Below are 13,558 nucleotides of genomic sequence, written 5' to 3' on the forward strand. Positions count from 1 at the left end.
AAGAGGCTGGGAATGCTGTTACAGAGCCAAAAACCAGCACTAGCTACTAAGCCATCCCTCTTCTCCAGCTCGGTTTCTAATTCTCCTCATTTTACCAGCACCAAGAGCATGAGGTTAATATGTCAGAAAGAGGAGCTGGGGATAAGTTCCTAAAAACATAGCTTACACATTTCCAGGCTTGTGTGTCAGGTCAGTTCCTTTGAAAGAAAAAGTGCATGGACCATTTGACTGGCCTCTTGCTTTGAACTGGAGCTTTCTGGAAATTCTGCCTGCCACCTCCAAGGACAATCCTGTGATATGTTTTAGCTGGAAGTGATGGCAGCAGCTACCTGGGTTCCTTGTCATGACAGTTGAGCATACAGTAGTTTTTAAAAAAAACAGCATGCACCAGTGGCATGGCGATTAGACATGAAGCCATGGTTGAAATCTTCTTGTCTCCTCAGAAGCAGGTGGAACCAGAAAGAAAGGGAGTGCTGGCACAAATCAACGCAGGCTCCGGTAGACATAGGCTGATGTGAAGATAGCATTGAGAGTCAGACTCACAGCTAGCAGACCTCGGAGAGCGGAGTTACTGAAATGACCTTAGTAGAAGAGGACAACACAAAGAAAAAAAAGGAATAGTAGAAAGAGGTATTAAAGAATTGATGAGATAAATAACAGTGAACATACGTTGTGGTTTTTCTCTCTCTTTGCTCAGCGTTTTCACCGTAAGCAGAAATTGCTGAAGCACTTTTCCTGTCAGGAAAGATTCCCCTGCTCTCTTTGGTTCTATTTTCATCTCATCGCTCTTCTCAACACCCACATCCCCACCCCGTTCCTTCTGTCTCAGTTTAGCACCCTGTCAGTATTCTTCAGACAGTCCAAAGAACAGGAATAGCCTTATTAAGGTCTTAGAATAGTAGGCAGAAGATCCATTTTGCTACTAGTTTTTTGACCTCAAGATCCGATCACTACTACAGCACAGGAAAGATCTCAGTTACCCTCACAGAAATGCTCACACATACATGAAGCACTTGCATGACTTGCGCCTACCTCTCCAGCCTGCCAAATCTTCCCCTTTCGTAGTTGTGTCTACCACACAGGTAGATGAGTGTGAGGAGTGATCCTCCTTCTTGATGGAATTATCACTGCAAATACTCCCTCCTTCCATAGCAGATCTCATATCTGCAAGGAGAAGAAGATATTAAAATTCAGAAGGCACCAGTGGAAGTCAAAAGTAGCAGAAAATACTAGACTAAAGCTAGACATGAGTAATGAATGGTTGGCTGCTAAAATCATGAAAGGCTTGAGGTCAGGAACTGGAAACAAAAGGCAGATTTCACTGCTGTGCAGCAGAAGTCACCTGCATGTTTCACAGAATCACAGAATCATTAAGGTTGGAAAAGACCTTTAAGATCATCAAGTCCAACCATCAACCCAACACCACCATGCCCGCTAAACCATGTCCTGAAGTGCCAGGTCCACAAGTTTTTTGAACACTTCCAGTGATGGTGAATCCACCACCTCCCTCCAATGCTTGACCACTCTCTCCGTAAACAGATTTTTCCTAAAATCGATTCTAAACCTCCCCTGGCGCAACTTAAGGCCGTTTCCTCTCGTCCATATCGCTATGTTTGTCTCATACACTGTCCATACCAGCATCACCACATCCATGGTTAAAGGAGTTATCCAAACAAGGGTGAAGGCAGTGGCAGTAGGATCCCTGGGGCACCGCTGAGAAAAGGACATCTGTTCTGGCAGACAAAAGGTTCTCCAGGCCAGTGGATTCTTAAGGGAGCTTTGGTAGACTAACAGTCATCACCACCTGGGTTTTTCCTGAAGGTTCCCCATCTATTGTGTGGCCTAGATGACGCATGGCTTTGCTTGCAAGCCAACTCCTTCCTACAAATGCATTTCCAGGAGTGCAGCAGGCTGCCAGCATACCATGCATTCCCCGCTCACTGAGGTTCTTCTTTGGAAAGGAGGACAGCTCGGTGGCAAAGATGTTGCTGTCTGAGTGGGTGTGCTCCTCTGAGCTAGTTGGGGTCAGCAGAGCCTCATTCTGAGATGGGAAAAGCAGCAGCTTCTGTCCTTTCAGGTTCAGGCGCGCAGGGCTGATGAGTGGCCGGCGGTACCGCAAGGAACCTGAGCTGGAAGTCACAGAGCCAGCCACCGATGGTGCTGGAGAGGGGATGCGGGACGGAGCACAGCTGCCGGACAGCAGCGAGAAGTGCTCTGCAATGGAAACATCCCCAAAGAGAAAATAATGAGATTATAATCCCAATACAATAGGCATAGTTTTCATTAATGATTCTACTAGAAAAGGGAACAGGACTCACAAATGCCCAACATTATCTTGTACTAAAATTCTTTGTTCGGCTAACGCTGAAGTAGCACAAACAGCCAAAGGGTCCATTTGGGGTCAGGAGGGCAACAGACAGGTCACTGGAGGACATGGGAGCAAAAGGGCAGACAGAGTAGCCAAATTAGCAGCTCCTTGCACTGGGAAAAGAAAGTGGGGAAAAAGACCTGCCCTAGGAACAGTTGAAAGTCTCCAATCAAAGCAATCTCAATGCAGCTGTAGAGCAGGGAAGGGATCCTTGCTTCGCCTCACTGATTTCACTGTGAGCTCACCCAGGGAGAACATGCAACACGTCCAGCACCTTATTTTAATGCAATCCCACTCTTAGTCGGAACTCTCTGCGCAGCATTTCTAACAGCAAAACTAACATTTTCACTGGGATGTGAGTAGGGAGGAAAGAAGGAAACTTGGATCGTGTGCTTCAACTCACTCACTGCAAATCCTGCAAAGACAGTTGCTCTGGAAGGCCTAGTGCATTACCTGATGTAGGAGATTCCTTGGACTGAGAGGACTGTGAGGCTGGTCGACTTCCACTGAACAAATAGCCAGAATCTAAAAAGCAAAAATGAAACAGTTTGGACCCAGCTGGCTTGGCTGCCGGAGGTCTGTCCTTCAGAAATGTAACTGCATCATCTTGTCATCAATCTCAGAAGAGGACAGGTGGTAAATATAGGCAGGAAAAATGTCCTTGTTTTTCTGGGTAGACTATACGCCAGCATCATAATAATCTACTTTTCCCAGCTGCAGCAGAACAGATCTGTCCAGCAGGCTCCAAAAACAACCCTGTGACTGTATTGCAGCCTGGCTTGCCTCTACTTTAGAAGAAAGAAGGTGAAGAGATGGTTGTATCCTTTTCACATTAAAAGAGCCTTAAGGGTAGATCATAGAGTGAGATGAATTCCCATCTAGCTGTCAGGCACAGTAGCCATAATAATGAGGCAGCAAAAAACCAAACCAAACCAAAATAATAAATGAAAAGTACTGAAGTCAGGAAAAAGAAGTGCTATAAATGAAAGCTCAGAGCTTAAATAAATTATTTTTCTTAGACACTTGATTTACATAATTATAGGCAAACAGCTTTGGAAGTTTAAAACCTTGCTGTTCGCAAAAAATACTGAGCCCCAACAGGATGCTCTCTTCAGTCTGCCTGGCTTTGCACCTTAGCAAAAGCAAGCATAGACCTCACAAGGGTGGTTTACATGCAGGGGGAATCCCAGCCATCTGGTGCATTTACCTGCCCTTCCAGTGGCAGTTTGGTAACTAGGAAGGTGAAGGCTGTGCCAAAAGCTGCCACACTGCGGAAAGGTTTGCACGGCTGGTCTTGCTCTTAGTGGATCTGGCACAACTGCTGTCAGCATGAACTAAAGAAATGTTGAATGACCTAAAAAAAATCCCTGCAAGACTGCTCTCTCTGCTGCAGTTATTCTAGAAGCTGCCCCATTTTGGCCTCTGACCTGCTGGTAATCAGTTAGTGACACGGGAAAGCTTAGCTTTCCTTGGATGGAGAAGAGCATTTGAATGCTATTTCCCATCTGTTCGTTTCAAGCACAGCAAAACCAAGGGCTTACTGAGTTACTGGGAGAGAGTTTTTCCTTAGGCCTATAAATCTTCCCTGGATCGCACAGAGCCCTTAAAAACAAGACGAAACAGGGTCTCTAAAGCAGCTTCAATAGTTGTGCTAATGCGAATACTAAATCCAGGCTTAGGGAAGAGCCTGCCTCCAACTCTGCTCCCTTCAGCTGTAGCAAGAAAAGCAAACCACACAAAGTAGCTAGAAGGAAGGGAGTGATCACTCATGCCAGATCAGTTATCCTAATGTTCCCAAACACTTCCAAGAGCTGCTCTTCTCCATTCCCATGTCTAACTGCTCCTTCTGTCTCTCTCCCACACACAGCCTTGTAGCTTGTGCCATACTGCCATGAAGGCCTGGAGAAGCCTCTGGATTTCAGTAAAGCCACAGCAGGCAAGCACTCGGTGACACTTTTTGTTTCACCAAGATGGCAATGGTACACCGCATAATTTCTTAATGCCAAAACCCAAGTTACCAATGCCGGATACTCCTCTGTGCCACAGGAGCAGCCATCCCTAAACAGGACCATAACATGTGGACAGCCCATTTCCTTCTGAAGCACTGTACCACTCTATCGTCATTTCTATTGGGCCAGAAAGTTTCACACACGCTTACCTGCTCTAGCCAAGGAGGGGATGGTACCCAGCGAGAGTGCCCTGTTGAGACGACCAGGAAGAGAGGAAGAAGAAGGTCTGCGTGGGGATCTGAAGAGCTGTTGGTTTGTCAGCTGGAGAATACTGGGTGGTGTTGGGACAAAGAGAGACGTAGCAGTGGAAGGGAAGCCAGTCCCAGTGCCGCTGGGAAATACCGTAATCGAATCCCCAGAAAGGTACCTGCAAATGACACGCACGACAGACATTTAACAATGAGTACTTTCCCATAACTCCCTCTCTCAGTTGTACTTCTTGCATGAACACTTGCTTTGTTATCAGGTTTGTATTAATTTTTCAGTGCAGGAGTGCAAGATGCAGAATGCTTAAGATTTTATGGGAATGGTCCTACACCTTTGAAACTGGGGAAGGAAGAACTGTTCAACCTTACTTAAATTATTGTGCACCAACCTGTCCCACAATACGGAGTAGAAAAAATGGTGCAACAGTTTAGAAACTCAGGTGCAAATAGGCATAGTACCTTCGTTCTCTCCCGAGATGAGAAAATTACCCAGAGACCACCAGAACGCTTTACAAAATCAAGATACACAAAGGACCAACAATAGAGTACATCTTATGTGTGCACATGCAAACAACATGCTTAGAAATGTCATGACTGTGGGAAGCATTATCTACTAGTCTTTTTGTCTTTTATCAACAACTTACCTCTGATGCCAGTATAGAGAAAAGTATTTTTACGGGTACCTAGATAAAGATTCATGCATAAGAGCTCTGTTTTAAAACTAACATCCGAACTACTTTAATACATTTGCCTTTGTTATACTTCTGTGAGGTAATGAAGACTCACTACCCTCATGTCACAGATGGGAAAAAGAAGCAAAAAGAAGCTAAGTGACTTGTCGAGGGTCACACAAAAGCCCTATGATAGAACAGAGACACAAGCCTGGGTTTTCCAATCCTAAAGGTCTAAACCATTAAATTTTCCTTTCTCTGCATATCATAATAAGCCACAAATAGCATAGCCATTCAGAGGGAACTGTGCTCATGTACACAGAGTCCAGGAAGTGTCTTGCTTCTAGTGCATAAAAAACAATCTCTGTTACAGTGTCTGGAAAAAATTTAAATTGGCAATAATAATGGCAACTGTATTTCTAGTCTGCAAGTTGTTTTCAATGGGTTCTTTCCAAGTGAAAGAGTGGAGCTGTAAAACAGCGTGTCCAACTTGAGAACACAAGAGATAACAGACCAAACATATTAAGGGTACCTAGACCAGTTAGCTGGATTTTTAAGTACTACAGACATAAACTGCCTTCTATTCCACTGGCAGAATAACTGTATGAGAGGACTTTGTATTTTAAATAGTCTTCGCAGCTAGAACTGCCACAGCATTTCACACTCAGTTACCGTATGCAAATATACTATGCAATTAATTTCTCATACCTCCATTTCATCACTTACCTTTGCAGTGGTTTAAAATTTAAAAATCAACTTAAGATGAACAATCTATCAAAAATTTACTCCTATTTTTACCTTGTTACTATTCCTCCTTGTAATCATGTACTGACTGTAGTCTACGTGTACAGATTAGTTGACTACATTAGATGAGAAATGAGGAGTCAGCTTTGGAGTCTCACCTGTGTCCTCATAGCATCAAAATGAGCATTCTAAGAAGGTACCAATGTTGAAAGTATAGGAATTTTGTATTATCTTTAACAACTGATTAAAATACATGAAAGAAAGTCTAGAATATGAACAAGATCTCTCAAGGATCTCCTGTAAGATTTTTTTTTAGTTAGAAACAGGTAATACACTTGTCAAATAAGTAACGATTAAGTAGTAATGAAGGATAAGTGTATATATTTTAAAACGGAGATATCGGACTTGGCAGTATACAATCAAGCTGCAATATTTGGAGGTTTAATCTCACTTCTGATCAAAACAGAGACAAATAAGAAAAGAAACATAGCTTTTCTTCTGTCAGAGGAAAGCCAGTAGTGAATCAGAGCATGAAGGAATATACATAACTGAATCTTGTGCTGTGAGGTGATTTATGCATATGCCATCCTCTCTTGGAGATTAAAGAGGTGATGCAGCAGTATTATGCAGTGCTAGCATGTCCAGAAGAAGCAATCTAGAGGTACAATTACAATTTAAAATATCTTATAAAACTACTTATCTGCTAGTACGAGGCAGACATCAACAATCCCGACCAGCTTAACCAGGCTGAACAACATCTGAGCCAACCAGCTTCCTGGTGCTTGCAAGCAGGACATGCCTTTAACAGCAGCAAGGAACTCGTCAGTCTTTCAGCAGAAACTGCCCAACCTCTTCAGGTTCCAGAGGACCTGGGAAGGGTGTCATGCTTCGCAAACGTGCAGAGTCCTTTAGTGCACATACATAAACATTTGCCCCACCACACATACAGATGTAAATAGCAGATGTACATGTCCATCTCAGCTTTGTAAGAGAAAATGAATGGAAAGGAAGTTAAAAGTGAAGCTCAGGACTATGATATGAATCATATCAAAAAGAGTGATACCTACCACTCACTGTGCCGTATGTGTGAAGGGCCAAATCAGAGCATTGCCGGTGAACAACATAGCTCTTTTTTCCTAGCTTTGCACCTTTTGTATCTTTGGGCTAAAGGATCCAACTTTACACAGCTCCTCGCTGTGATGGAAAACAGCTTATCTGGCTTATTGGTTTTTGGCAGTTTTTCACTTGATGGGCTGGAAGATATTACAATCGTTCATCACTCATAACCACAATCTCTTTACTGGCATGGTAACTTTTTTGGATCGGACTTCCATGGGCTCTGCTACTCAACAGCCCCACTACTTCTCAACCTTACCAAGCTAGCGTAGTCAGATTCTCTGGGCAGCTGATAAATCATTTGTTTTGCACCATCCAGAAAAGGAATGTTTTCTGGTTAGTGAAGAGCTGAAAAATTTTAAGGACAGCATATTAATGCCTTAGGATTGAATGCTGACCAAAGAATGGCTGAAATATTGCTTCGCTCTGAACAAAGTAAACTGCTGCAACATGTGCTCTTCTCTTTAGTGTTTGCCACTGCCATATCAAGAGGGCTAGATGCTGCTGAAAAGCAGGGGTGCTGTCACGGGAATGCACTTCATACCTGAGAAGGGTCAGCTGAACTAAAACTTCTTTCAGAAGCAGATGAAAAAAGGTGAGGAGATCGAGAAGATCATAAGGCAAGAAGCAGCCACATCACAGCCCTGGATTGGAGCAGTGCAGCTGTGCCTTTGCTCTCAGACTACTGCATTGCTCCACGACATCTGTGGTAACAGTGGGTCTGGTAACTGAACAAGGAACCACAAAAAGGAAAAAGGGGGAAAAAAAAAAAAGGCTCTGGAGTCAGACAGTTTGTGGAAATAGTCAGGGCCCGGAAGCCGTTTATTTCAGAACTTGGTATTGTGAACATCAAAAATTGGGTATCTTAATTAGTGTTTACAATGATCACAGCATTACTAGACAGTTGGGCACAACTCTGCTACACAGATACTTTAAAAATAAATAAATAGAACGTTAAAGAAGAGTATTACATGGGACGGGACCGTACACTGTCCTGAAGAAACACCTCCTGCCAGCAGAGCCTCCCCTCCTCTGCCCCAACACCTGCCACTTATCCAAAGACAACACCATACGTGTGTGCCTTTTTAATTCACATTTTAACCAGAGATGCTGCATCACCCTGAAATAGAGACAAGGGAGAGCATGGGTCACGTCAGATTACAGGGCTGTAGATGGACCCACTCCTACTATCAGATAGTTCAGTACCTGAAGTAAGAAGGTAACATGCAGTCACAGTTAGGCAGCTTGCTGTATGTGCCCAGCTTCACCTGCCTGCAGGCAGACAGGGAATCATGTATCAGTCATGGGCTGAAATGCTTCCTCTGGATTTAAGGTCCTATCATAATTTAGCTATGAGTTATCCATGTCTATCTGCACCATTTTCTCCAGGCAGCATGGGTGCTGCTGCCCAGATTGCAGAAGGAGCTCACTACTGCCTCACTGCTGGCTGCAAGATAAGCAGCATGTGAGCTGACATGCAGTCACTTGTCTGGTCTGCTGCGTCACATCAGCCAGTGCCATAACCTGTGCCTCCGGCCACGCTGACAGAATCAGGAGTAAAGAGCAATACAATGAATAAAAAACACGCACAGGGAGAGGGAAGAAAAATGCTAAAAAAGGGCACAGGTGTCAGACACATTAGGATTTTGATACGTGACTTGGCTAGAAACTTTAGCTACCAATACTAAGAATTCTTTTCTCCTACACGTTGCCCTGCTTTGGATGAAGAAGGAGGGCTGAATTATAACTGAAAATGCTCCAGCTGCCAGGTCCTGCACTAATACCTTCGAGAGTACAGAGAGATGTTTGGCATCAATTTTGCCTTCCCTCCTAGCCGGTGCCACAAAGGTGGGGGGGGTATATGCACATCCCATGTCTACAAAAATCCTGTAGATTTTTTTATCCTTTAGATAAAATCCTACAAAAACTCGCTGGCATCACAAAAACATTCAGAGGACCTCTTTCCTACCTGTGTATTTGATAGCTCTGGTACCAAACGAGGCTTTACAGGGGATGACTCAAGGTACACTTCAGGACTGAGTACTGACCCTTTCATATGAGAGCATCTGCTGTGGCTCAAAGAGGCTCCAAGTGTACTTGCAGGTGACAGCACACCTGGAATGAACTGGCAAGTTATATGTGACAGCACACAATTTCAACAGCATCTCTTTAAAAACCAAAGCAAAGCCATATACCACAGCTCCCTGCTTTCATGAGTGGAGCCAGTCCAGAGCAATCATCTGGCTATTAATTATATTAATTTTTATAAGAGTATAAATAATTTGTCCACAATACACCAACACATACTTTCTATAGTATCTAAGCATGATTGTTAGCTTCACATAATTTCAGCTTATTTGAAAAATATTCATAAAGCCAACGTAAAACACCACTACACCATTTTTATATTCCCCTCCTGTCCTTACCCTTTGACACACCCAAGCTCAGTTCTCTGGGGTGTGCAAACCACAGATGTAGGAAAGGAGGAGTTAATAGAAAGGAAAGAGCAAGGTAGAAGTATAGCATATCTAGAGTTGTAAAGGGCCACAAAGGCATCAGTTTGCATGCACTGGTATCAGTGGGGGCTTCAGAAAGACCAGAAGCAGCAGCAGCAATGCTTACTTGATTGCTAGCTCTGGCTTCTCCCTCAGTCCCCCTCTAGTCTGCAGAGTTGCTCAGAAATTTAAGAGTGCAGCCCAGGTATCCGCTTACTCCCAGCCACACTCACCGGTAGCAAATGAAGGACAAAAGCACTGGCCTGGCTGACATACAGGCACTGCTGTCCCAAGTTGCAGCTGCATCAGTTCCACTGAAGCAGAGCAACATAGCGTTGTCAAAAATCTCATCCAGGGAAAGGCACTTAATGAACCCATATCGGGCCTTTTATACACCCAGCTCTGCTGGGCAGGGTACAGGAAGCTTCTGCGTTGGCAGATCAGCCACGGGCACTGTGAGAGCAAGACCAGAGTCAGCCGCTTTGGGCTGGAGCAGATTTGATTTCGAGTGACACACAAACCCACTAACAATCCCTCACCACCTCAGCTCCATTCTGTAGTACCATCCTCTGGTCCAGACACCAGCACATGACCAGTGTAAAAAAGCAGCACCTGAAATTAGAGGCTTTTGGGCTAAAATCCTCCAATACTGTTGAGTTAAACTGTTTGCATACTCTGGCCTGCATGGCTGGGAGAATCCTCAAGGCAACAAAGATGCATCTGGTGACCACAGGTGACCACATGTTCCTCTGTGGCTGGAAAGAGCCCAGCTAAGTGAAAAGAAGCAGCTCAAAGCACTGATCAAGTGGTTCTGTTTGATTTTTCTGTCAGCTGTGTTAGTAAGTTACCAGCCCTTTGTTAGCTATTACTCCCCTCAGCAGCAGGAAATGTATACCCATGTGTCATACCAAATAACACCTCAGCTTCATGAGGATGGTGGCACTCTGCTCAGATTTTAGACTTGCACCAAAATACCTGAGCTGGAAGCATATATTTCCTTCTGCTGGACCCACTGTGGGGGAAGCAACAGGCAGACTTAGATAGCACATCTAACTGGTGAGCTATTTCCTAACTGAACCTCAGGTAAAAATAGCAAAGTTGGCAAAGCACCTTCCATGCAGAACCCACAGCATGGCATAGTGTTTAGAATAGTCTATTTGGCATTGAAATCGGGTATTGCAGGAACAGTCTCAGTAAAGGCAGCGGTGGTTTAACTATTTTTTTTTTTTTCCAGAAACAGTCAACAGTAAAATACTGCTGATAACTGATCTTCTTCAGGCCTAGTTGTCTAAGGAGATGCAATGGGTACAGATCAAATGTTAGCAGTTTGTAATCAGAACACCTCTGGAAAAAACACCATTCTCCTCTCTTCCCTCTCCTCCAAAAGATCAATCATCCTCTACCATCAGCAAAAGCATGTGAGAAAAGCAGAAAGAGGGGAGACTGCCAGTATCAGATTCTCTAGAGGACCAAAAATTCAATTGCTGCAAGTTTGTTTTTGAGGCTCTGAGGTTTTTTGTTGTTTTTAGAAGCAGCAGCACAGACATGCTGAGGCACCAAGAAGTGGGAAAAATCAGCTGACACCTGAGCAAAGACAAAAGTTTCTTTGGCATTAAAATTGAACCACACTTCAATATGTGTTTTGTTAGTATGTTTCACCTTTGACATTTTTCCAATTATGCACCCAAAAGTTCTCCAATTATTTGTGGACAAAGCACCACAGAGACCAGAGCTTCACTGGTACAGCTTGGCCATAAAACGAAGTAGCTTTCTGATGTTCTGACATATAAAATTAGTGCAACTTGTAAATATACTTCATTTGTATTAATCTGCATAAAGTGAAGACAAATGGATTTCTTGCTTGCATGTCAATAGCAGTTAACATATTTCCCAGATGAAAAGATTTTAAACTCCTTCAGTATAGATTTGCACTTGCTGTGCAAACAGCTAAAATGTTTCTTAACAGTATTATTCAGGCTTCACAGTGTAAACCCCACTCCTTCCCACAGTTCAACAACTGCCTGTTCCTGGTATCTAGTGTGCCTCCTCCCCATCCCATCACAGTACTGCACAGGAAAAAAAGACAAGAGAATAAAAGGAAAGATCAGGCACAGGAAAGCAGTGTAACACTTAACAGCAAAACATCATAAAAGGTGCCAGACCCCAGAGTGCTCAAAGATGGAGCCTGTTTAAATTGAAAGAAAAAAAAGTAGTACTGCTAAGAAGAAGGGAGGAAAACAGCTGCTCAGAAGGGATAGAAGGCCATATGAAATTGGACAAAGTGAAACTTAATACAGCCTTTACTTTCTGCTCCTGAAAGCAGAACACCTGAAGAGGCTGACAGGCATCTTTAGAGGCTGCCACTTTGAGTTTCCTTGCTACTGGGAGAGAAAATTTGGATAGATTAATTTTATTCTTATTAAAAAAAAGATATTGCCATTAGAAATCAGGCACGACATTAGCATGACCATCCCCACACATTTTAAGCTGCCCACACTCCTCCTCCTTCTAGTGGTCTCAATATATCCTTCTGAACATGATATTCCTCCCATCACTTGGATATACTTGACAGCAGAGCAGCAAGAGGAACTGCTCACCTCTGCCACACCAGGCAGTTGCAAGTTCATGTGCTAGAAGCTAGAAGGAACTTTCAATCCAACTTCTATAGGTAAGTGCAGACGGCAATCACAGCTAAACAGAAACAGCAGTCTTTTCCTACATTTCACTTTATGGGGAAAACTTGAAAGTACTGAGGCAGGAAGAAGGAAAAAAAAAGTCTAGATGTCTTATTTCACTTAATGGACGTAATAGTTCAAGGTTTCCTAGATCTTCTGTGCAGCTTGTTTAGAAAATGGTAGAGCTGGCACTGGATTTGGTTCCAGTGTCCATTTCATTAGGGGGCTTTGTCCACCTCACTTTTAACAGCAGATGAGCTGCAGAACCCATCTGCAAGGGCTGCTGCAGTGGGGAGTTTTCCAGGAGTGAAAACTTCATAGCAATCACTGCACTGAAAGGAAAGCTGAGTAGACAGTGATAGCACATCCATACACAAAATTGTCGTGTCCCCCTCCTTTCCCCCACCCTCCTTCCTGTCCTTTCACCAGTCTACTACTGCCTGTCTTGACATTGCTCCCTGCTCCAACAGGCTGATAGGTTTTTTAAGGAATGTTTCCTACTAAATCTCCTAATGGAGGGTAGGAAAGAGGCACCAGAGGGACTATGAAAGCCTAACCCAGCACTGAGGACCCCGCACACTTCTGCTGGCTTTTTTTTCCTGTTTTGATGAAGTCATGTGGCTTCTTGTAGTAATTACTTTGAAATAATTCTATATATTCAATAAAGTGTCCTAGTGGAAAATGGGACATAATGGTTATTATTCAGCATTTTGAAAATCTGAGACTGGAACAAGAAACAATCTGTGACTGTGAGCCGGAAGACAAACCTTTTGAGTCAGGATTGATAAACAATGGGAACACGGAAGAGCAGAACCAGACTTGGCAGATGCTGGATTCCTTTTGTGGACAAGTAAGTAAACAACCCTCAGAGCAACATCATTCACAAGCATCACCATGGAGAAAGGTGTATTGTTTGCTTGGAGGTGGATATTGCAATTACCTGAAGGCACCAGAAAAAATGTTCCAAAGGAGAGCACATATGGGAAGCAGGTTTGTGTGTCCCTTTCCCACACCAGTTGTTAAGTTACAGGCACATGGTCCTTCAGCCAGGAGCTGCACCTTCCCGTGACACACTCAGCTTGGCTTATTGTTAACAAATCTCTATAGAGCTTTTGTTAGTGCTACCCTTCTGCTTTCACATTGAATACCATTTTAAAGAACAACTATTAAAAGATGTGAAGTATCTTTTGTTTCCTTTAAATAAGCTTCTATAGTTTCACCAGCCTCTGCAGCATCCAGTAGTGTCTGAATTTTTCAGAAGGAGATGCAGATAA

General features: G+C 43.5%; 1 protein-coding gene across 1 annotated transcript in view; it reads right to left on the reverse strand.

The window, feature by feature from the left end:
• Positions 1 to 483: 483 nt before the first annotated feature.
• The window catches only part of TMEM201 (transmembrane protein 201), a gene marked incomplete at its 5' end in the record, with an annotated part of 18,978 nt that continues 5,903 nt past the window's right edge, over positions 484 to 13,558 (reverse strand). The window contains 5 exons of the mRNA XM_010291510.1: positions 484 to 581; positions 1,033 to 1,164; positions 1,924 to 2,214; positions 2,822 to 2,893; positions 4,527 to 4,744. Coding sequence (XP_010289812.1) covers positions 484 to 581; positions 1,033 to 1,164; positions 1,924 to 2,214; positions 2,822 to 2,893; positions 4,527 to 4,744 — 811 coding nt within the window. The remainder of the gene's footprint in view (positions 582 to 1,032; positions 1,165 to 1,923; positions 2,215 to 2,821; positions 2,894 to 4,526; positions 4,745 to 13,558) is intronic.

The sequence above is a fragment of the Phaethon lepturus genome, unplaced genomic scaffold, assembly GCF_000687285.1.
Source record: "Phaethon lepturus isolate BGI_N335 unplaced genomic scaffold, ASM68728v1 scaffold42897, whole genome shotgun sequence".
Taxonomy (NCBI): domain Eukaryota; kingdom Metazoa; phylum Chordata; class Aves; order Phaethontiformes; family Phaethontidae; genus Phaethon; species Phaethon lepturus.